Genomic DNA, 24,116 nt, shown 5'->3' on the forward strand with positions numbered 1-24,116 from the left:
ATGTCCCTGAGCCTTTCTCTGTGACCTGCCTGGACCTCTCTCACCTGACTGCAGAGAAGACTGCTCTGGGTCCTCTCTGGCCATGCCTGACCCTATTCCCTAGGCAAGGAGGGATGGCCGGATCAGGAATCTGCTCCGACCACTTCCAGGCCAGTTGCTGAATCACCTCGTGGTGCCTCCCATGTGAGGTGCCCCCACCTTCCCTGTTCTTAATTTCCACTCACTCTAGACTCCCTGGACTCTTGGTCACTACATCTTTGATCATGGGTTTCCCATTCCTGCCTAGAATCCCTTTTCTCCCTTCTCCTTTGGAAAATGCCTAACCACTCTTCAAGTTCCACTCAGCTGTGCCTCCCAGCACTGCACGGTGCCTTCTCTGAGCTCCCACAGCTTGTGGCATAGACTACAGCCAGCACTTGGCACACGGCAAGAGCTGTCCCTAAGTGGGCCTTCCCACAAGACACTGGGCTCCCGCGGAGTGAGGCTGTGTTCAGGTTTCTAGAAGGGTCCAGCTTGGCACTACCATATGGCAGAGGCTCAGAAATGCTTTCTAGATGACCAAGTACAGGAAATCTGTACTTAGCTTATTTGAGCTTTGACTCACACATTGATCTGTTTCCTCTGGCCACTGAAAGGCCACAGGTTAGCTCTGGAAGGATTTCTTCTTATGTCCAACGATGTTCATCTGATAACTTCCGAGCATCCTAAGCGTGCTGGACACCACGAGGGGTGAAGGGGATAAGAAGAATTGCTCATTCCTGCACTGAGCAAACAGGGACTGAGCAACTTTTTCTGTTCAAGGTGCCAGACTCTCTACAAAAGCTTTCTCCCGTGCAGCTGACATCCTACCGAGAGGACCCTGGATTCTCATGAGTAGGATAATATAAGATTTGGCCCTTGACTCTGGGGAGGGCACCAGCAGGCCCACCCTAACATGTGCCCCTGCCATGTAGAAGAGATGCCCTCCTTCTCGTCCGAGCTCGGCTCCACCCTGCACCACCTGCAGGTATGTGGACGCCCCGGGCAGCAAGTCTAAGCTTCTCCACTTGGGTCTCTCCCCTCTAAGAAGCAGGTCTTGGGAGAAGGCCTGCACAGGCTGGAGCAGCAGGCTCGAGCTTTGTGGGTGGAGAATTCTGAAGTTCCATGTGCCTGGAGCACGGTCTTGAAGAGGTGGAAGCAGACCCTGGCCCCTGGTCTTCTTGCCCTGCGGTTTCCATAATGCAGGGGCCAGGGTAGGGGCTAACTGTGGTATTTAGACACCAATGATGACAGAGCCCTAATGTGCAGGCTTATGTCCACTCATTTAAGGAAATGTTGAAGGGGGAAATTACCCATTTTTGTCCACTTTGCCTCCGTGCCTGCCTGGGAATGCACTACCACAGATAGCAGGGGCCTCACAGGGCTCCTCAGCTCATGAAGAGCAGGGCAAATGCATCTTCCTCTGCCTTCAGCTGCATTCGGAAGATCTGAGATGGGAGGTGGAGGTGGGGAGAAAGGGTGAGCTGCAGGCGACAACACGGCCTTGGGAGGAGGGAAGCCCACATTGTTTGGGCCAAGAATGGAAACTCCCCATCTCAGATGTCGGGGGTCAGGGGCTAATGGCTACCCGGGAATTCTGGATCCGACTCAGTGCCTGGTCTCCTCAGCCTTGCAACAGCGGAGCCTCCTTGGCGCCAAAGGTGGCAGCTGGCATCTGTATTAATTGCTCTATGCATGTGACTCTCCCGGAGGGAAGGAAGGGTTGTAGAGTCTACTTTATCATTTGGTATTTTTAGAGAGTGTCTTTGCTGAAAATGGACTTCGCACGCCTCTTTTTCAAGGGGAAGGTCATGAGGGGTCGAGGGAAGTGGGCAAAGACCTGAAGAGCTGACTGCTTTCACCAGGCAGTGAGTCAGGCTGAGGGCAGCTTACGGGTCCAGATGGGCTGGACGCACACAAAGGGTCAGAAACCACACACAAAGCAAAGACAGCAGAACTGGGCTCCAAACCCACATCTGGTCTGACTCCAGAGCCCAGGGTGTGCCTACTGACCTACTCCAGGTGTGGAGTGAAAAGTAAGGTCCCTGTCCCCTTCCGGTGAGTCATGGTGGGCTTGTGACCGCAACAGAGTCTGGTGGAAACAACGTGTGAGACTTCCGAGGCCAGGGCATCAAAGGCTGTGGGGCTTCCTCTCTGTTCACCGTAACCCTCCCGCTCTGAGCCCCGGGTGACCATGTGGAGCCATGCTGGAGAGGTCACACAGACGTACTGTGGTCAACAGTCCCAGCCCAGACACCAGACATGGGAGTGCAGAAGGCTCTTGGAGGGGGTCCTGCAGCACCAGTGGCTTCAGCCCCAGCCATTGGCATCATCACCAGCCATCTGAATCGTGCCACCCTAGGCCCTTGATCCTATGGTACAGCATTCCCTCTGTGCCTTTTCTGAACTACTGAAACCCATGAGAACCACAGAACCCATGAGCAATATAAAATGGTTATTGGGTATGTCACTAAATTTGGAGAATTGGTTTCACAGCAATAAATAACCAGAATGGAATTAAGAGCATTCCAGGGAAGAGTGAATACCACAGAGATGGGAAAGCACAGTGACGTACATGGTCCAGAATTTGGCCCAGGTCTTTCCGGTTCTGCAGCCACTCCTTAGATGTATCTTCACACACACACCCTCCCCAAACTCTCCAAATAGGGATGAGGAAAACCAAAGGCCTTCAATTCAATTCCCTGGGTCTGCAGAGGAAGTGCTAGGGCAGTGGTGGATATTAACAGCCAGAACACACTTTTATTGATCACCTACTATGTGCCAGACACTGTGCCAGTTGCCATTACATTTAATACACTAGTTTAACAAATACTTTGTCCCTACCATGTGCCAGGAACAGGTCTGGGGATTAAGCCATACATAAAACAAAGTCCCTGGTCATTTTGGGCTTACATGTGAGTAAGGTTGATGGACAATAAGAAAATAACTATATAATAGCACGTTAGGAAGTCATCAGTAGTATGCAGATAAATAAAGCCAGGTAAGGGGCAAGACAGTGGCATTTTAGAAAGGCTGATTAGGAAAGGGCTCCCCAAGAAGGCGACACTCATTTGGGCTTTGGCCCACGCTTTGGGCGTGGACTAGGAAAGAATACACACACACCTTCCAGATTATGAGTCTGTGGCCTTTTAAAGAGGGTACATTTGCAGATCACCCCCCACAGGGCTCAGGGAACCCCCAGCAGGCGTGTGAATAGGAGGAAGGGAGACGACTCTGCAGGCACCTCACTGCCCCCACTGCAGCCAGGCCGTCCCTCTGGACCCTCCAGGCAGAGCCAGGAGAGGGTACTTACACAGAGCACGTGCAGAACCACCGCCCCCTGTCTTCTGTCCTCATTGGTGAAGATGTCATCGGGGAATTCATGCAGGGCTAGAGAACGGAGAGAGAAAAGCAGCTCAGTACAGACGACGTTTGCAGTGCTGGAGGTCTGGGACCCCGTGGCCAATCCTCATTTTAAAATGGGGTCCACGAACTTGGGTGAGAAAAAATGAAATCTCTATGTTCACACATCTCTAACTGGAATTTAGTGTTTCCTTCAGATAGGCAACAAACCACAGTAGCGTTGGAGGCACCGGCAGGTATTTTCCTGACACACTGTATTGCTGTGCATGCAGCTCTCACTCATCACTTCAACATTAGGCGGGGTTAGATCGCCACTTGTTACTTAAAGCGTTGATGAAGAAACATGTGAACTACTATCATGCAAATTTATTTTCTAATACAGTGGTCCCTCAGTATCCATGGGAGAATGGGTTCCAGGACCCCTGTGGATAAAACCCAAGGATGCTCAAGTCCTTTCTTTATTTTTTTTGGTGAGGGAGACTGGCCCTGAGCTAACATCTGTTGCCAATCTTCCTCGTTTTGCTTGAGGAAGGTTGTTGCAGAGTTAACACCTGTGCCAATCTTCCTCTATTTTGCACGTGGGATGCCGCCACAGCACAGCTGGATGAGTGGTTTGTGCATCTGCACCTGGGATCTGAACCTGCAAAACTCAGGCCACCAAAGCAGAGCATGTGCACTTAACCACTACACCACCAGGCCAGCCCCTCAAGTCCTTTATATAAAGCGGCGTAGTATTTGCACAGAACCTATGCACATCCTCCCGCATACTTTAAATCATCTCTTGATTACTTATAATACCTAATATAATGTAAATGCTAAGTAAATATTGTTATACTATATTGTTTAGGGAACTGTGACAAGAAAAACAGTCCATACATGATCAGTACAGAGGCAGCCACTGTAGGCCTTCCCAACAGCGATGGTTGAATTTGAGGGTGTGGAATCCACAGACATGGAGGGCTGGCCGCACTCTGACACCTTCATTTCAGCATGATCGGCTTCCTTTTGTAACCTTATATATTCTATTGCATGCACTGAAACATGTTGTCTGAGCAGAGGTGTGCAGGCCTCACTGGATTACCAAGGGGGCCACGGCCCACACAGGGTTACGGCCCCTGCTCTAACCTGTCCCTTCTTCCCCTCCTTTCCTTTCCCACTCGCCTGCCTGGCTTGGGGCCTTGGGCCTGGTGCCCATTACAACTCCCTCCCTGCTCTTTCACTCAACTCCCGTTTCGAATTTGACCATATCTGCACAGGGCTGCTCATCCCGCCCTCCCTGCTCTGAGCCTTCCACGCTGCAAGACGAAAGCCCGTCTGTAAACTGGTAGTCCCAAGCTGGGCCTGGTTGTTTCCCACTAGACCTTTCTTCCCTCTATTTTCTATATTTTGCACATGTTCATTCACCGAAACAATGACAACCTAAGCAGTCCTGTGTACCGGGCACAGCGCTGGCCACTGGACATTCAGCAGTGCGTGGTGATGCACGTGTTCTCACCTTCTCACCAGACAGCATCATGCGCCAGTCCCTGAACACACCTTGCATTTCCTTTCTTTTTACATCTTCGTTTGTTTGTTTCTCTGCACAAATTGTACCATCAGTCTGGAATATGCCCCATCCCCACTGTGCCTCCTCTCTCTGCTGCTCATAAATCCAATCTACCTTCCTGGCCAGGGCCCTCATGAGGCCTCCTGTGGTCCCTACACTAGAAGCCCACTGCTCCCCTCTCTGGAGGATGTAAGGACGCATCAGACCAGGCTCTGCAGGAAGCTGCACACATAATACCACGCCCTCAGCCCCACCTTCGGCAGACGTCACCAGCTCGTGGAGGTCTTTCCCTCAGAGCTCCACGAGGTCTCCAAGTGTATCTCCAGAGACTACTCAGGGAAACCATCACCAATTGATGCGGAGGATATATGCAATGACACCTGCTTGCCACTTGTCTTGTTTTGGGTTCCCTCAAAAGCAGACCCTTAGGCAAGATTTGGGGGTACGTACTTTATTTGGGAGGTGACTCCTGGACACACTGTGAATGAGGGAGGCAATGAGACAAAGGATGGAGAAGAGCCAAAGACAGTGGCATTAACGAGTGAGTGGGTGACAGATCAGGACACCTGGGGCCCAGTCCTCCTGGGGACCCCGGGAAACTGCACAGGACACGCCTCAGGATTACAGCTCCTTGGCCAGGACGTTTGCCCAAGACACACGATTTTGGCTACTCCTTGAAAAGGCTCCTCTCTCTGCTCCAGGGCAGCACTGGATGAAGATGTCCTATAGGTCTTGGCCAGAGCCACGTGGTGTTGGGGCCAGAGCGTGCATCTAGCATAGACAGGATGGTTGACCCATAAGTGTCTAGCTCACCACACTTGCTAGTTTTATACAATCATTTGTGGGATGAAAAAATGGGGGAGACAAGGAAAGACAGGGATGTCATGATCACCCAAGAGTCCTTCTAAGCTGAGGCTGCACTGAGTCCTCCTGATCAGTAAGAGGGCGAGCCTGGAGGGTTTCACCTTGCGGACCCAATGAAGCTACTATACGGAAATTACTGTGCGAGGATGAGGGTCCAGAGAACAAGCCGCAAGCTCACCCGTCAGGCCCTGGGCACTGCAAGGCTTCCAGCCACTCTACTGATGTGTCTCTAGCACCTTCCATCCCCAGGCCTGACGCCTCTGGCTGGTAGTGCTCTGGTTCAGTCAGCAGAGCTAGAGGGAGCTCTCCAGCTTCCCCGAAGAGAAACTCCCCAGCTCCTCCTCCCAGAAACCTCCCTGCTGGCAACAGAGTCCACAGGGGCTGCACCTGGAGACACCTGCCTTCTCTGCAGCCCCAGCCATCTCCTGCCCATCCTTCTTCCCCTCGGGTTCTCCCTCGGCACACAGGATGTCCTACGCTCTTAAAAGATGCCTGCTTACACTTTCTCCTTTGAACTTCTCTTTGAACTCTGAGTAAATGAGTTTTAGCTCAAATTACCATCCCATGGCTCCTACATTTCCCCCCCCCCCCCCACCTTCCCCAAGAAGTCCAGTAGGGGTCAGAAACCATAAGAAATGTTCCTTTCAGCCCACTTTTCAAAGCCAGGAAACTGACAGCCTCTGTGATGGGGAGGAGGCAAAGGTAAGGAGAGGAAAGGCCCTTGCAGGGCAGCCTGTCCCACACTCCTCTCAGACACCCAGAGCCCCAGACTTCTCAGCACCATCCAGCTCCCATGTCCACTGGACTTGCACAGACATTGTGTCTCATTCTTTGATTCTGAAAATACAGGAACCACTGTCCACATCTCTGCACTTCCCCTTTCTGATGTTCCCTTTGTTTTGTACAAATTCTCAATGCCCTGGGGATGGGCTGGCTGGTGATGGACAGAAATGGGATGAGAGAAAGCTCTGACAGGCAGAACGGCCAACAACAAACTTGTGCAAAGATGACAATGGCACACGTTTATGGAACACCTGCTCCCACAGGCACTGTGCCTTGCACTTCACACCCCACTATGCCCGTTTATCCTCACAGAAAGCTATTATTCCCATTTTGTAGATGAGGAACCCAAGGGATGGACAGATTAGAATCCATGTTCAAGGATCCACAGCTAGAAAGCTACATTGCAGGGCTACACACCCAGCAAATCCAGGCCTGGTGACACCCCTCACCACTGTTATCCCAGTTCCTGGTATCTATTTGCAATCTTAATCTGCCCCATTACCTCTTCCTTCTCAGGACTTCCTCCAAGAAGGGATCTGATCTGATCTGATCCAAATTCTTCCACCACACACCAGAGAGAAACAGGTAGGCTGTTTCTTTCTTTGCATTTCTCTGTGTAGCTTCCACAGGGCTTTTCGACACTGAGCAGTCCAGGATTTAAATGTGACCATCCTATTTCCCTCCCACCTCCAGAGCTGGAGATGGGGCTGGTATGCCAAGTCAATGTATTGATCATAATAGCCATCACCCTCAGGAAACTGAAGCCAGTGGTCTACCCCGTGACAGGTGCCATGCAAAACAATCGCGCGTGAGGACCTCTTATCATCAGTGAGGAAGGAGTTGAGGTGGAAAGTGAGGTGGGGATTGAGGCACGTTCTGTCTCATATGTGGAAGCCACTCACTTCTTCACTTCCTGCCCTGTGGGCTTCCTCCATGAGGAGTATTGTGGCTTTGAGTAAAAGCGAGGCTGAGAGCAGCATGTGAAGGGAGTGAAGGCCATGGCGCAGCAACCCTGCCAGTCTGAGTGTGCATGGTGCCCACACCTGGGCCGGCTCTGTCCGCCCTCCTCTTTGCCACTTTGTCCATGGGGAAACCCAAGGCCTGCAGTGTAGCGGTTTGATCAAGGGTACGCTGTCAGTAAGTGAAGCATTTATGTTTGAATCCACGCATTTTGAATTTAAGTCCCCTTGGCACTCAGTGAAACGCAGGTGGATGAGTGGAATGACCATGAATAAACGGATCCCCTGGGCTTCATGGTTTGGTGGGGGAAGTTGTCCCAGCAGAGGTCTTAACGCCCAGCCAATCCTGGGACCTGGGTGGGCTCTTGGAGATCGTGCTGGAGGCTGCACCCTTGGATGGGGTAGGACCCGCAGAACCTGGCGCTGGCTCAGAAAGGGCTGAGGCGCTGTCCGAAGTCCTGGCCAAGCAGGCGTGGGTGAGGGGAGGGACCACAGACACTCTTTATCAGGCGCCTTCTTCCTCACTGCTCAGGGACCTTCTCTCTCTTCTCTCTCACTGGGGAATGGGGGGCTGGGCATCAGCCCGATCTTGGTCTGCTGTTCATGGCCTGGTGTCTGATCCATCACCAGCTAGAAACTCCCAGCCCTTGGTCAAAGGTGACTCTCCTGTCAGAAGCCACAACTGGCCATGAGAAAATCGGTGAAAATTCTCTACGGGACGAATCCCACGCAGCAGCCACCAGGTCTAGGGGTCTGTGAATGGAGCAGCTGGCACTATTGGACTTCTTCACCAAACTGAATGTGACTGGTCAGTGGCCGAGATGACGGGTGGGTGTGATAGGGGGTGGTGGTGGGAAAGGCGGAAGAGAGTAAGTTAAATGCTTTCAAATCAGTTTCTTTAAGAACAGTAACAGAATTCCTATTTGGTGGTTCATAGCAAGGTGGAAGGATGTCCAGGTTGAGTATTCCCCAGGAGACTTCACCTCACATGGATCCCACTCTGGCCACTTTTTCATCCTAGCTACTCTGTGAAAACATGTATCAGGTTGGTGATGAAATTAAAACAATGATTTCAAAAAACTCACGCACAACTTTCAAGGAATACTACATATATGTGTATGTGTGTGTGTGTGTGTGTGTGTGTGTGTATTCTGGATAAATTGTTGTTGGACTTGTATTCTGAATCAAGCATGGTAGGGCCCAAATGTTAAGATTTCCACCACAGTTAGCTGCACTGTAACATGTTCTTATATTAAGCATTGATTCCAGCAGGCTAGAAGCTTCTTTGGTTCATTTGCAAAGGACATTATCAGATGACCCTGGCCGCAGAGAACTTGACTCAGGAAGGGCCCTGTCACCGGAGACCCACTGCGGCAGCAGCTTCATCCGGAGGAGGCCTCTAACGCTGATTGTTGATCTCATCAGCCCCTACTTATGCACCATGACACAGCTGCCGAGACACACTCTGTTGTTTTGCAAAGTGCTGCTTTGTCTTCGTTCTAAAGCAGTTTGGTGTTATTATGTTTAATCTTCCCAAGGAAGTGGTCAGCCTGGCATCAAGGAAAGGATCCTCGATTGAGTGTCTGGAAATGTGGGGCTCAACCCCAGCGCTCCCAGTGTGGCCTCTGGTGGCATGTATTTTCATCTCTCGGGGCCTCAATTTGCCCAATAGCCATCTGAAAAACGGCCTGAGGCTCCTCCTCACGGCTCTCTCTAGTCCAAGCACAGAGCACAGTTGGTGCACACAGCAGATCCACTAAATGTCAGAGGATGGACTCTGAGGGAGCAGACCCTGCAAGCTGACTGGAGATGGAGTAAGTCAGCCTTGCCCAGATGGCCCGAAGTTCAAGACAAGAGCCGCCAGCAGCAGCTGAGCTCGCTTCCCCAAGATGGAGCAAACTCCACACCTGGCCAACACAGACCCTGGTGTTGCAAACGCACCTGGGAAGTGGTGTTTTCAGAAGAGGCACAGCTGTCCAAGAAAAGAGAACCTAACATTTGGGGACCTAACATTTTCCTTGATTCGATTTTGCATAAGAGCCCACAGTGGAGAATCAGGCCTGGTTCAAATCCCACCTACACCACTCAGGGGTTATCCTTTCCCCTCTCAGAGTCCCAGTTCCTTCATCCGTAAGATGGATGTGAGGATGCCTTTCTTGCAGGGTTGCTGGGAAGGGTGCAGACAGTGTATATGAAATACTGTTCCCCGACCCCTCCTCCCCGCCCTGGTGCTTCCTGGGCTATGTATCACTATTCTTCGTAACTATAACAAGGATGGGATGCTGGTCCACCAGGGGGCCAAAGAAACATTCTTTTCTGGTCTTGGGGTTGAAATCCACCTGTTGCCAATTTCTGCCCACCTCGTGTTGGCACGTTTCTCAGGGATGGTGTTTAGTCCAAGGGAACCATATGAATGCATGCGCCTCTACTTAAGTGCTCCTGTGCTCAGGCTGTTGGGGCCAGATGGCCTACACAGCACGCTGGGAACAGCTACACAACCGACTGAGGGTTTCCCCAAATACCTTCAAAGTCCTCAAAGTCTCTTTCTGCTCCTCTCCTTCTCTCCCCCAATTTTCCTTTCAGCATATCTCACCAGCCCCGGGGGCCAGCAAAGGCAGGCAGTGCTGTTCCCATAGAAACCACAGAGCCCTGGATGAGTGGATCCCTTTACCAAGGCAACAGCAATCAGCAGCCCTGCTTCTCTCTCCGGGCTGCTTTCCTGAGGCCTGAGTTTGATGAGTCTAAATGGAGGTTCACAGGGGTGGAGAGTATTTTCTGTTTTGTTGAAAAAAAAAAATGCAGCAAGGACATTCATGGCATCTTCAGACATACTAATCACATATTGATCAAATGGAACAGCCCAAGATAAAGATCAACATATCCTAAAAAGCCCAGCTCTGCCTAAGTGAAAGAAACCTGGGCTGTTCATCCCAGGGGTCTTTTCATAACAAAATACCTAGCTCATCTTCATTGACTGGGCTCTTGGGGATTGCCCCAAGAATTGGGGTCCTGACACTGCCCATTTCCTCCCCTGCAGTGAGGTTGATTTCACGCTTCTGTGTGAGCCACTTTCGTCTGTCCTGGTTCTCCCCCTGTAAAGCCTGCTGCTCCTTCCTCCCTTGGCCTGAGTGTTGGGAAAACCCTGTCGGCCAGGTGTGGTAATATTCAGCCTCCTAGACTCTCTTTTTGTGGCCCTGTTGTGCTGTGTGAGACCCAACAAATGACTTTCCAACCAAACCATGGTCATTGGTTGCCCACATGTACCTTCAACTTAACTACACTGTGAGCTCCCTGAGGACAGGAACCTGATCATTTCTCTCTCCATGGCCAGCACCCACCAGGCTGGGATCCATGAAAGAGACTAGCGAGTACCCAGTGGATACAAGTGTGAATGAACTCAGAGTGCCTTTCTCCCAGGAGATAGTTTTTGTATATATACAAGACAATTATTAGCTGAGAAATAACATTGGGAGGGACAGTTCAGTAAAACTCCCAACAACCGGATCCCAACTTGGGTGGCCATTTGGGCTGTTCACAAATATCCCATTTCTCTTTGTTCTGCAGACCAGGAAGGAGTATACTCCAGGTCCCCTTTAAGGTTAGGTGGGGCCAAGCAGCTTGCTTTTGTTAGTGAAGTGTGAGCAAGAGGACACGTGTCACACTTCCGGGACAACTTTAATAGCAGTGTCTGATTCACCATCTTGCATTTTCTTCTTTACACATTCATGGAACCATATGTCAGGATGAATCTTCCATCAGCCTGGGTCCCTGAGTGACTGATGTTAGAATCCCATCCCCTGATCCACATATTTTATACATATAGCAGGAGTGAAAAAGAACATTTCTTTTCTTCTTAGCCACTGAGATTTTGGGACTGTTTGTTACCCAGCATATCCAAGCCCACCCCGAGTAATGCAAGAGCTAATGTGGTCCTCAGCATCTCCACAGCATTTACACACGAGGTCTCACCTCACAGCAATTTTTGGTTTCTTCTGCCTTCTCCACTAGACTGAGGGAGGCCAGTCAAAGTTGGAGAAAATTTATTCCTCTCTGTATCCTCAGTGCCTGGTACAAGATAGGCACTTAACAAGTGTTTGTTGATCAAATGAACACATTTGTCATAACTGAAGGCCCCTGAACAAATTATCCACAAAAGAATCTGTGTAAAAGTAGATATATTTACAACCTAACTTTCTAAATATTTAGTCTCTGGAAAACTTTCAGAGACATTTCAGTGCCCTCCTCTTACAGTCAGTGAGGCTCAGCAAGCCACAGGAGTGCAAAGGGGAGAGTGTATGACAATGAGCAGAGGTGGCGCAGGGTGTCCCGGGGAACTGCAGCCTGCTGTTATTTGCGTCTCGTTCTAAGGACCATGCCAATAACACTGGAAACCCCATGAACAAATCAAAACTGCAAAAAATACATACTTATTCAGACCTTAGCAAGTATTGCATACCATACTCAACCCTAGTTACAGAAAGATGAAGGATGCACAGTTCTGATCTTTAAAGAGTTAACAATTGAGTGGAAGAAATATTAGGCTGGAGCCAAGGACACCCTCTACTCTCTTTGAGATCATGCCAGTAATTTAAGCATCCTGAATTTAAGGATGGAACTAATCTTTATCAAGTACTGTAAATATATATTTATGACTTTTTCATTGCTTCCACGATAGGAAGCATTATCCTCAATTTACAGGTAAGTAAACCAAGGCCCAAAGAAGGCAAATAACCAGCCCAAGCTCACAAAGATGTTAGTGGAGGAGCTGAGATCATACTTGGGGTCTGACTTTTTAGCATGTCGATTCCTCTGTACAAGAAAGGGCAAATTGACTTTTTTACTGGATTTTTAAAGGCACAAAAAAAAATTCCCTTCAAAAAATAAAGTTCTGGATTCAAACACATTGATGTGTGCATGGAAATAAGATCACGAACAGCATCTCTTTGAAGGAAGATGTAAGCACACGTCATAGTAACCAAGAACCAGGGCTCATCAAACTATCAATCAAGAAGATATTACCAATCAACCTTGCTGAGAAAAGTTGTTTCAGCCAAATGTTTATGCACTGACATTTGCTTACCGCAGGCAGCCAGGGTTTTATAAGAGCCTCAAGACCTGGACAGCATGCCCGCCTTCACCACTCACAAGTTCTGTAGCCTTGGGAAAATTCCCTAACGTCTTTCAGTCTTAATTTCTTACCATGTAAAGCAGGATAAGAAAAATAATACCAGTTGATGTGGTTATTATGAGGATTAATTGAGATAATGTTATACAATATATAGTATGTAGAATTAGGTAAGTACAGTCATGCGCTTCTTATCGACGCTTCACTCAACAATGGACAGCATATGTGACAGTGGTCCAATAATGTTAGTACCATACAGTGTAGGTGTGTAGCGGGCTATGCCATGTAGGTTTGTGAAGTACACTCTATGATGTTCATACAACGAAGAAATCACCTAATGACGCATTTCTTAGAATGTGTGACGCGTGACTGTATTATCTAGTGGTAGCTCCCTTTACTTTACTAAATAATGGAAAGGGAGAAATATGGACAAGAGTTATTTCCCAAGACATCACTGCCCTGTCCACATTCCTGGGGTCCTACCACTTTTGTGCTAAGCAACTACCCGCACTTGCATCTCTTGGCCTGAAGGCTTTCTCCAAAGCTGAGAGGGGGTGCTCTGCCCAGCAACTGCATGCTGGATATGCTGGAGAATTAATACTGCTCTCTTGCCCAGGAGACGCTCTCAATCAAAGTCTGATGGAAGATGGATGTATAAACACCTCAGCGCCCACACTTGAGAGAGAGAGAACTCTAAGGCCTGTTCTACACTGTTTGCTAGAGTTCTCGGCAGGATTAAGCTCTAGTTGCCCACAGTGACAACTGGCTTTATAACACTATTTTGACTGGCTGCCTTCCCTTCCCTGTCTCATTTCCTGACTCTTCTATCTGGGACCATCTCCCAAATAAATTTGTACTTGAGTCTGCCTCAGGATCTACTTCTGGTGAACCTATATTTAGACAAGGGGAGCTAGGAATTTTGCAATTTTGCGCCTCTCCATTTCAACAAAGATTATTTTTTCCAGCAGAGGACTCATGGATATTCAGCTGAATTTTCCCCCAAATAATGGCAACAGTCTCAATGGCCTTATTTCTGTGCATTTATAGAGAAATGATGCATAACGCATTGTCAATAGCAGCGTGGAACCACCTCGGTCCTGGATGCAGGCTGGGAGACTGTCTTTGCCCTTTTTCATGGTGCTGAAGTTGATCCAACATACCCATGAGAAGCTCCTTGATTTCCTCTTCAGAGCTCTTTTTCTCACGTCCATATTGGCAGGGGATTTTAAACAATCATCCCACAAGCTTTTCTCTGGAAGAGAACAGACATTCTTTGCAACTAAAGAACCCTAATCATTAGTTACGTAGACTTTTGGCCTGGCAGGCACTGAAATGTAATTTGAAGAACTAGAAACATATTTCTTTATCAATAATGAAAAGCCATGGCATCAATGCTGCTCATGTCTCTGAGCCAGCAGCTACTGTAGAAAATACAGTGATCCCATGAATAATGTAGTGTTCTCAGGCCACAAACATGGCAGCACATAGAGAGGCCTTTTTGCAGGGGAAAGAGCCTACAGCTTGCATTTATTGCTCATGTGGGATTACTATGGCTGTGTCACTAATGAATTCTCACTAAAGGAAATGAAATGTTTATGGTAAACAGTCTTCTGTGTTTAGAACTCTGTGCCCTTCTTGGACTGTTCTGTTCCTCAAAATGTTCCTTGGTGCCGATGTCAGAGACGGAATGTTTGGATGGATGAGCTGGGGTCTGACCCAGGTGCTGCATCTCTCACACTCTCATGTCTGCTTATTGACCAGAGAAACTCAGGCCAACAAGCTGGTATATGCAGAAACTCATTAAATAGATTTTTAAGAGGACACACAATGGTTAGAAGGGATGCCCATTCCTCCTCAGCACCCTTGGAGACGATCAGGCTACATGAAAAACTTTCTTAGGAAAAATGCAATTAAAATAGTTCTTTTTGAATGTAGTAATTCCCAGCAGGACTATATATTGAAAATGTTCATTCTTTATGCATTTATTTTATAGAAGATGAAATGTGCACCCTAAATAATTGGAGGTTTCAAAATCAGTGATTTTTTTTTTGTTAATTCATCAAATTTCAGAGCTAGAAGTAACCTTTACTGTTCTATTGGTCTACAGAAGGGAAGGCAGTAACGGGAAGATTTGGTGAGAAGAACCGTTAAAGTTTTCCCTCCGCTTCCCCTTTCAAAACCTGCTCTTTCTCTTTCTCCATTACGTTATTCCATTATCATCAATTTTAGGGATAAAAAACAGATCTTAATCTTCTCATATGTTCATCAGTTGACTGGTAATGACTGGTAGGCTGATTCTTGGATGGGGCTTAGTGTGGTAGAGCATTGTGATCTATTAACAATGTCTGCCATGGTTATGAGAACGGGAATGGGGGCATACGTACTTCTTATTTCCCTACACCGAAGCTTTGCTGACAAAGTCCTAAAGTGAAAGAGTAACTAGCATTCTTTGTGCCTGGTGACAGTGATTGCTACCATCATGTCCTCTGATCTGCACCTCTTTTAGAGTATCACCCATTTAAAGGGGGAGATTAAAAGTGTTTTGATACAATCCTCCAAATATACCAAACATGTTCAAGCAGATGTATTAGGCTGTTATCCATCTATAAAATATTAGCTTGAAATCTAGTCTATAATAATTAAATAAATATCTAAGAACACTCACAGTTCACTGCAGGAAGGGACGCAAATTAACAGATAACTATTGGTTAATTCAGTTGGCAAAATAAAAGCTGTGCTTACTCCTCATTTAGTACTTAGCAGCCTCTGGCCTTTCTTTAAGGGAAAAATGAAGATGTTACCTATAGGATACCATTTTCCCTTTTATATTACAGCCTATTAGATATCTTTTGACCATTTACCTACAGTTTGGGGTCAAAGCACTCAAGAATCTTTTAATTACACATGAAACTCTTTTAAGGGCAGATTTGGACTCAAAGCTCATTTGTTGGATCACTAAGTTTGTGCATCCAAAGTCTCCAGTCCAAATATCACAGATCCATCTCTTATAAAACATCTGTCACTGAATATGAATGAAAGTTAAGAGAAGAGTGTACTGAATCCAAAACAAAAAACAATTGCTCTATCAATTTTTCTCCATTTTCTTGGCCCATCATTGGGCTCTAGTGATGGCACATTATAGCTTTCAGTAAAGCAGACTAAATGCCTTTTGCTTCCACGATGTACTTTGTTCTCCAAATAGGCTTTAAGGGTATAGACCAACAGTAGGAACCGACGACAAGGAAGATATCTTAAGAAGGTCATTATGCTGTCTTGTAATTAGCAGAGCAAGACTGGTCACAATTTAAAGGAGGCAAGATCCACACAAGGGGAGTTAGAATCTACTTGATGTGTGTCTAGTAATTTTTTATTATATATTTGACTTTATAGATGATGTTCTGAGGAGACCCTGGATTCTGTTGTCTTCCTCTGAAGAGTGTTGGGTTTTGTTCTAGCAGGAAGTTAAATTACTGGAGAGTCATCTCTGGTGGTGGTTTTATGCTTTTTTCCTAACAAAAGTCTGTTTTGACAGTGCTGTTAGTCCTGGGATGTGGTCCTTGTAGGATTTCATTGGAAAGTCTGAGCTGTTTACCAAGCCCCTTTAACTTTGTGGACTTGAGCTCCAAATTCTGTCTCCCTAGTGCTGGTTAGCTACTGAAATGTCTACTTAGCAATTTCAGCCTTTCAGCTGTTATTTCCCCCTGGGCTCCTTGGAGTTGCCCTCAAAGCATGCACAGTTTAGGGGTTAAAGATTTGAGGGGTATTTACATGCATGTTTAAGGCTCCCCCTCTGTGACTCCCTCCTTTCTGGGATGTTCCTCAATTTCTAGGTGTTCTACAAGCTCTAAACTCTAATCTCTGATGCTTCAGCCCAATAAGATAATTGCTTTCTGCTTGAGCTCTATCCCCAAGCATGGCACATACTGGGGAGTTTCATTAGGGGAAAAGCCAACTGGTGTGTCTTCCTCCTTTCAAAGTTCATGTACCCTTCAGTCTCTGCTCGCTTTATTCACTTTCCAGAGCTTTTGAACAATTGTTTTTCTTTATTTTGTCCAGAGTCTATAATTGTTACTACAGGAGTGTTAATCCAATGCAAGCTACTCTACCATGACTGGAAGTCTAAATTCCAGAATATATTATATATATATTTATATTCAAATGCAAATAATTTAGATCATAACCTGCCACAGCAAATTTACAGTAAACTAAATTCACATTAGCTGCTATTCACAAAACTTGCTATAAGCCACATTAAGTCCGCTATGGAACCAATTCAGCCTGAAATAACTGTGCGGCCCAGTGGAAAATAACCACCTGGGGAAAGTGAAGGTCATGGGGTGGGCGGGCAAGATATGATGGAAGGGCTAGGAGGTAACCTAATTCCATACTAATTCATATGGATAAAGCAAGGATTGGACAGAAAGAGCACTCGGCACAGTAGAAGATTATAGGAAGAGATGCTGCAGGGCTCCAAAGCCCTCAACTATAAACACTTCAAGGTCAAGACAATCCAAGGAAGCATGTGTGGCAGTTCTGACATCTGACAGGTGAGGCCGGGAGGCTCACAGGCAAGAGCATGTGTTAGGAGGCAAAATGATCTTGGAAACCAGTTGTAGCTGAGGGAGCGAAGTCGTGTTCCACTTTATTCTGCAGTCTGGAGCTTCTCTTACATGTTCCCATAAGTGTCAGATTTTGATGTCCCACATGAAGTTGGCAAATTGAAATTCACAGCAGTAGAAGGTAGGTGTTTAATAAATGCCTTTCAAGTCCAGACAAATTTGTGAAGCTTCAGAAATAGGAAAGAAGAGTAGGCAGAAAAAAAAGGTAGGCAAAACAAAACTTTTGACTAAATCTGGCCATTACATAGAGTACGTAAAAGTATTAATGTTTAATTTTTTTAAAAGGGAAAAAGGGGAAATTCTGCCTAGTTCCTGAGTTAGTTGAAACCAAAATAATAAATACCACAACTTGTATTCAAAGTAAAGAGGAAAGTTCAACACAAAGGAGGAGGGAAAGGTCCCACTTTGTTCTTGCATCAGAACTCCACTGTGTTCCCCATTATAAGTCAATGACCTCTTGGACCCCTCAGAACTTAGGATTTCACGTCATTGCTGGCTAGCTTGTCTTTCTATGTGCTTACACCTCATTGCAGGGCTGGCTGGAGTTGAAAACATTCAAAGAAAGAAATCAACATTACCGTGAGACAAAAAGTTGCAGAGTCGGCAGCAGCAACATAAACTGTGATGTCATAACCTCAGTCATGACGTCACAGATTTCGTGTGACCTATTTACTGTCATAACTCAAGACAAATCTTGGGTCCACTTGAGAAATGGCTGATCAAAGAAAACAAATACCTCCTGACTACCCCACTATCCGAGGACTGATCTAACAGGTACTTGAAGAGGCTTACCCGCAGCTCACTCGGCACGCTATACGGTGAGTTCATGCAGGCGGTGGGGTAAAAGGACTTAGCAGACTTTTAAAGGATAGAAAAGAAGTTCATATCATTACTCCATTTGATTTTTTCTCGCATAAACATTGAATTTCAGGGCATTTCATAAAGATAGAGCCATAGAGAATAATCTCTTAAATCTTTTAAAAAATGACTCTTTCAATGTTTAAGATATGTGGGGTTTGGAGGGAGGAGGATACAAATAACATTGTTATTGTATGAGAGACTCCAAATGTTAAATCTTTCTTGCATACCTCAAATAAATATGACCAGAATGTCAAACTTACCTGTATAAAAATATCTGATCTTTTAGGTAACACTAAGGAGAGGAGATGGGCAAAAGGGCTGCTTTTCAAATCTGAAGATGGACACAGCAGACCTCATGGGGGTCCTGGACCAAAGAAACAAGGTCCAGCCCAATCTCCTCCAAGAGCCCGGCTGTCAAGTGCCCACCGGTGGGAGGGCTGGGAGAGCAGTGTTATCTTTTCCTGAGTCTATGACAAAGAAGCAAATCAAGCAACTTATTCTCAGCGATTTCAGGCAAATGGTTCTCTCCAAGGATACAGGGTTCTTTTGAGAAAGTTCAAAGACGAAAGTGACTCTGATTTCTTTATGATCACAGTTGCATCCTGTAATGATAGCAAGCTTTGCAGGGATACAGATGTGCACACAGATGTTTCCCCATCAGTTTAACTCAACGATGCATGGCATAGCTGTTCCATCTGCCATGCTGGTCTGACTCTGGCAGAGGATAACTAGGCAGTAGTGCACAATACAGCCTTGCACTCAGGGAGTTTACAGCCCAGCTGGAGAAGCCAGATTCAAGCGCACAAACACACAAACTGGAGGCCAATAGAAGGCAGGCTATATCCCAAAACATCTATGTATGTATGTGTGTGCATACACATGTATATGCACATATGTGTATACACACGTATGTATATTATATATACCAACTGCTGCATAATAACTATTCCAGACATAGTGGGTTAGGACAACCTTAACACTATTTATGTCTCACATTTCCGGAGGGTGACTGGGCTCAGGTAGGTGGTCCCAGGATTGGAACTGCCGGGGCTCCTAGGCCTCTTTCTTTATCTCAGTGTGGTTTCTCCATGTGATCTTCCCTCAGTGTCTCTTCAGTGTGGGGACTTCTCACAGGGGGCTCAGAGCTATAAGGCACGTGTTTCAAGACAGAGAACCAGGAGGAAGCTGGATGACCTAGCCTGTGAAGCCATGCAGAGCATTTCCACCACCTTCTGTTCATTGGGGTAGTCACGAAGGTCTGGCTGGCCTTAAGGGGAGGGGGCGTAGACTCTATCTCTTGATTTTTGGTGGGGAAGGGACAAGATTCCAGAAGAGCACATGGTCCTGGAGTTATTGCTGTGGCCATTTTGGAAGATGCAATCTGCCACTGTTTACCTCTCTCTGAAATGATAACTGTATATATAACCATGCTTATAACTACCTGTATCTCTAGTAACCTGGATGAGACAGTGAGTGGTATTTGGGGTCAGAAGAAAAGCATCAGCAGGGGCCGGAGCAGCGGGTGAGACTGCACGGAGTGAATCAGACCTGAGCGGAGGCTTGAAGAAGGGAGGGCTTATGTGGCCGTGGAGGGGGCACTCCAGGTGCAGAGGAAGCAGAGACAAAGGTGTGGAGGTGGGAAGGGGCAGAGCTGTTCCGTGTTCTAATGAGGTGGGTACTCTTCAACGTGTTTCTCCTTGAACAAACAGCCATGCTCTCCAGTGGAAACAGTAACAGCCGTTAATGTGTTTCCCTTAGGTGATCTTTCCTAATCCTCATGGCTACCCTGCCAGCTCTCTGCTTTACAGAGAGGGAAACTGAAGCCTATGTGGGGATCCTGGAGCCAGATCTTCCAGGTCACGGGCCCTTTCTTCTATGCCACAGTCGCTTGCTCAGAATCAACATTAGTGGGGGCTTAGTTCACATTTCCCCCCAGGCTCAGAAAGATCAAGATGTGCTTCTGCAAACCCCAGCAGTGTTTTTTCAAAAAAAAAAGACTTCACCCAGAATCTAAAAGAGCATGTGGAATTGCATTATATTTCATGGTACACTAGAACCCAGAATGAGACTCAAGACTAAAACTGGCCAGGGTTCCTGATTAGTCTTTTACGAAGCCTCAGGCTAGAGAAACATAACCCTGGAGTGTGCAGAGTCTGGGATTCCGCTCCACTGTGGCCTTGTGGTGAATAGTTTTCTCTAACCAGGGCTTCCTATTCAGTTTCCCAGCCCCTCCCATCCATAAAGGGACTGGTTTGAAGATCTTGCCTTACTGAAGTGCTGGGAATGTTTCCTTGCTTCTTGACATCTGTCATAGGCTGAAAATGAGCTCGGAGCTGACTCAGATTCTCCTGTGACTTGAGATCCCTCCTGATGAAAGGCATGCTGGCACCTTTTGCAAGAACTCTATCTGTGCCCCGGGGCTCCATTCTATCTTTGTACGTTTTATGGCCACGGGATGCTGGTACCCCAATATCTGCTTGGTGCGTTGGGACCACAAGCATAAGATGGAAGGAGTTGGTATCAGGGCCCAAAAGATCCCAACTTACACCAGAGTGAGGTGTAGACACTGGGGAAGAACTGGCCTGTGCGGTGATTCCTCCTATAAACTCCCCTGAAAGTTGCTAGAAGGGAACTGAAGCAGCCCTCTGTGTGCTCTGCCCCGTGGAGTCCTTTACCATTTTCCTCATGCCAGCTCCTAGGGTGTGTCTGAACCCAACAGCCAGCACCTGGCACTTCCCTGAGCTAAGGCGCCCTGCTGCGAGCCGCGGCTTGATACCGCACCCCTCTCCTCCCTCCACCCTTCCTGGTCCCACCGCTCCATCTCCTACCAGTTTTTCCAGGGAGCACTTGCAAGATCACTTTCACACGAACGCTCATGCCAGGCTCAGCTTCTGGGAACCCAGGCTAACCCGGGAACCACACAAACGCTGCTTCTTCCACAAACATTCCCTTGATTATCCCAAAGGAATCCTGCAGTAAATCACAGAGACTGGGATCCAGACCACATGAGTCCAGGCTGGAGGGTGGGTGGTGGGCAGCAACTTGTTCCCCACACCTCTGGGAAATGGGTATGGCATTCCGTACTTTCCCTTCAAACGACAGGCCCCAAGTGAGTCACACACATCACTTGTCAGCCTGTCAGTTCCGAAGGGGCCTATTCGTGCTCAGCCGATGGGCATTTTTTCTACTGAGATTCCAGCATGCCTATGGGTCCCTGCTGCACGGAGATGGGCTGGCTGGTGTTTAGGATGGAATGATGCTAGACTGGACTTGCTCTGAGAAACTGTCGGCGAGAAGGGAGATGGGATGGGGGTGAGGCAGGGAGTGGAGAAGCCGCAGAAACAACTACCCATGGCCAAAGTTTCCATTCCTGGTGCCAGCTGATGGGAGTCAGGGTGTCCCAGGGGCACGTCTGACTTGTCGGAGCTGAGAGGCGGCAGTGAGATTGTCTTCTCACAGTGTTTTCACTGGTCTTGAACACGTTCCAGACATTTCTATGTCCTCCCTTCACATTATTGTTTTTTTTAATCTTGTTTTTACCAGGAAGTTCAGATCCAAATAGCCAAACGGAACAGAATTTGTGGTTATGTCTTGGTCTGTTGGAAGTAGGAACAGACTCAGGTGAGAACACAATGCCCAGCCCCAAATATGGGGTGCTGTGGAGGATCTCGATATAGAACGTCATGGTGTGAAAGAAATGGCAACTTGGGTTTGAGAATGAAAAAGCCTGTAATTTTTTTGTGACCATTTCCAAATAAGACAAAGGCAAGGGCTAGAGAAGAGGAGAGAAGCCTAAGTAATGGTCGGGGGCAAGACTAGGCACATACAAGGGAGTAAAGTCTTGAAAACATCTTCGACACAAAAGGTATGGACCACACACATTTTGGCCAGCCTTACCTTTCCTGGTGGAAACTACATGGCCATAAAATGAATGAAATCAGTTCTTTTTATGCCCTCGTTTTTAACAAGCTTGGCTGAATAGCTGAGTGGCTACGTCCATGGTTGGTGGTGCTGTGTACAAGGGAAGGTGATAATGTCTGACCAGCTACATTAGCTCGTGGATCTACCCCTCCCCATCCCTCTATAAAACATGTCTAAAACCTGCTAAGGTTTAATGGCTTGGAAAGAAATACCTCTTACCGACAGATTAATGGTGCTTTCTTATAAAGGTGACAAGAACTTGTAATTTTATTACACCCAGTCCCATGTGAAGTCAAATGGAACAACAGGGTGCCTGTGTACCCCTGTGGTGGAAGCTGTCGGTGCCTGTCCAGATCCCCTTCACTGGGATGGTGTACCTTCCAATGTCGCTTGCTAACGGCTCAGGGTGCATTCTTCTCCTGACAACTGCCCTTGGACGATGCCTGCTACCTTACCCTAAATGCCTGGAAGACTAAGTCCTCACTCCAAGAGCAGTGTGCAGCCACTCTCCTGCCTCAAGGAGGGGACAACTCCATGGTGCCATTCAGGCTCTGTGATCCCTGTGGGACCAGGCTGAGCCCAGTCTGCAGCTGAGAACACATCTTTGCTGACTCCCTCTCCTGCCAGATCCTGCTTCTCTCCCTCCCCTTCTCCTGAGAACTCGCCATCAATAAACCACTTGCACGTGACTGTTTGTCTCGGGTTCTCATCCTGAGACAACTCTTTGGGCTGGCTTTTGCTCTCAAGTCTCCAAGGGAATGGGGCATCTCACTGAAATGTACAGTGCACACCAGCTGGGAGAGGCGAGGCCCGGTGCGTCCGGGATGACCAGAGCAAGCTCTGCTTCTTTAACCCCTCCAAGTCACTGCAGCCCAGAGCTGGACCAGTGGTTCCAGCTCCTTCTGTTCCAAGCTAAGCCCCAGGCCTGAGAAAAGCTATATCCAGGCTGTGTGCCCTGGAAACTGACTGAGAGCACAGAACCAGATTTGAATTTGGCACCAAGAAACAATTTTGCTTCCCTTCCACCCTCCTAAACATCCGTGGAATAGTTAAAATTGGGTAGGATTTCCTTCCTCTAAATCTCCCTTTGAAGTCTGAAGAGGGATTCTGGGGAGATTTTATATTTTAATAAAACGTTTATTTCCAAGATGATTCCATCACTTGGAAGGTAGCGAGTTTGGATGAAACCAGGCATCCTTGTTGAGAACGCTCCAGAGATTCGCGTTCACAAAGCTTTCCTTGGCTAACTTTGTACCTCTTGTACCTGAGCCACGTCACTGCAGAGATCCTGCTCTTCTTCATGACAAGGATTAAAAATATTTGAAAAGTTTTGCACACACATGAGTGATTGGAGTGGGAGGGGCTGCAGATGGGCAATGCCAGGGTCTAAATATTCAGACAACACAGGCATCATCTCAGATAACACAGAAGGCCTACTGGCCGAGGCTGAGAGGCACAGACAGATGTCCATCACAAGGAAGATCAGCAACCACAGACCTCTCCCTCCACGCACATCTACACCCCAGGCCCTGGGGGGGCCGCTGGGTCCCGCTTGGAAGGCGCGTGAGCTATTTTAACTTGGAATGTGGCAAGCTAAGCCAAGGGAGCTGCAGCCAAGAGATACAGTGTACAGGAAGCATGCCCAAGAGAGCATTTTCCCAACAACCAGGTCTCTTCTTAGGACCCGAAGAGGCAGGCGGCACAGTGGTCCACCGGCAGCATGCCTCTAGGGTATCAGCCGCATTTCAGAGTTTCGGGGTGGGCAGGGCTGGACCACTCTCTCAAGGGTGGTGGATGAGGAGGCGGCTGGCACGGCAGGTAATTCCCTGACACTGGACTCCTAACTCAGACTCCTTACCCCACAGTGTTTCCATTTTCTGATTCATCCTCTTTCCTTAAGAAACTCCCAGATTCTCTTCCTCTTCCCCACCCCTCCACCCACCCCTACATTCCACGGGTGTTTCACATTTCTGCACTATTTTATTCTATTCATGTTTTAGTCCTCAACCTGGTCCTAAGAGTGCAGAAAATAGTAAACGCTGGTGAAGGAGTAGATG

General features: G+C 47.5%; 1 protein-coding gene across 3 annotated transcripts in view; it reads right to left on the reverse strand.

The window, feature by feature from the left end:
- SLC24A3 (solute carrier family 24 member 3) overlaps positions 1-24,116 on the reverse strand; it is a 458,948-nt gene that overhangs the window by 175,855 nt on the left and 258,977 nt on the right. For all 3 annotated transcript variants that reach the window (XM_008517772.2, XM_008517773.2, XM_070589502.1), the window contains one exon: positions 3,332-3,408. In XM_008517772.2, the coding sequence (XP_008515994.2) occupies positions 3,332-3,408 (77 nt within the window). The remainder of the gene's footprint in view (positions 1-3,331; positions 3,409-24,116) is intronic.

This window comes from Equus przewalskii, chromosome 21 (genome assembly GCF_037783145.1).
Source record: "Equus przewalskii isolate Varuska chromosome 21, EquPr2, whole genome shotgun sequence".
In the NCBI taxonomy this organism is placed as follows: Eukaryota; Metazoa; Chordata; class Mammalia; order Perissodactyla; family Equidae; genus Equus; species Equus przewalskii.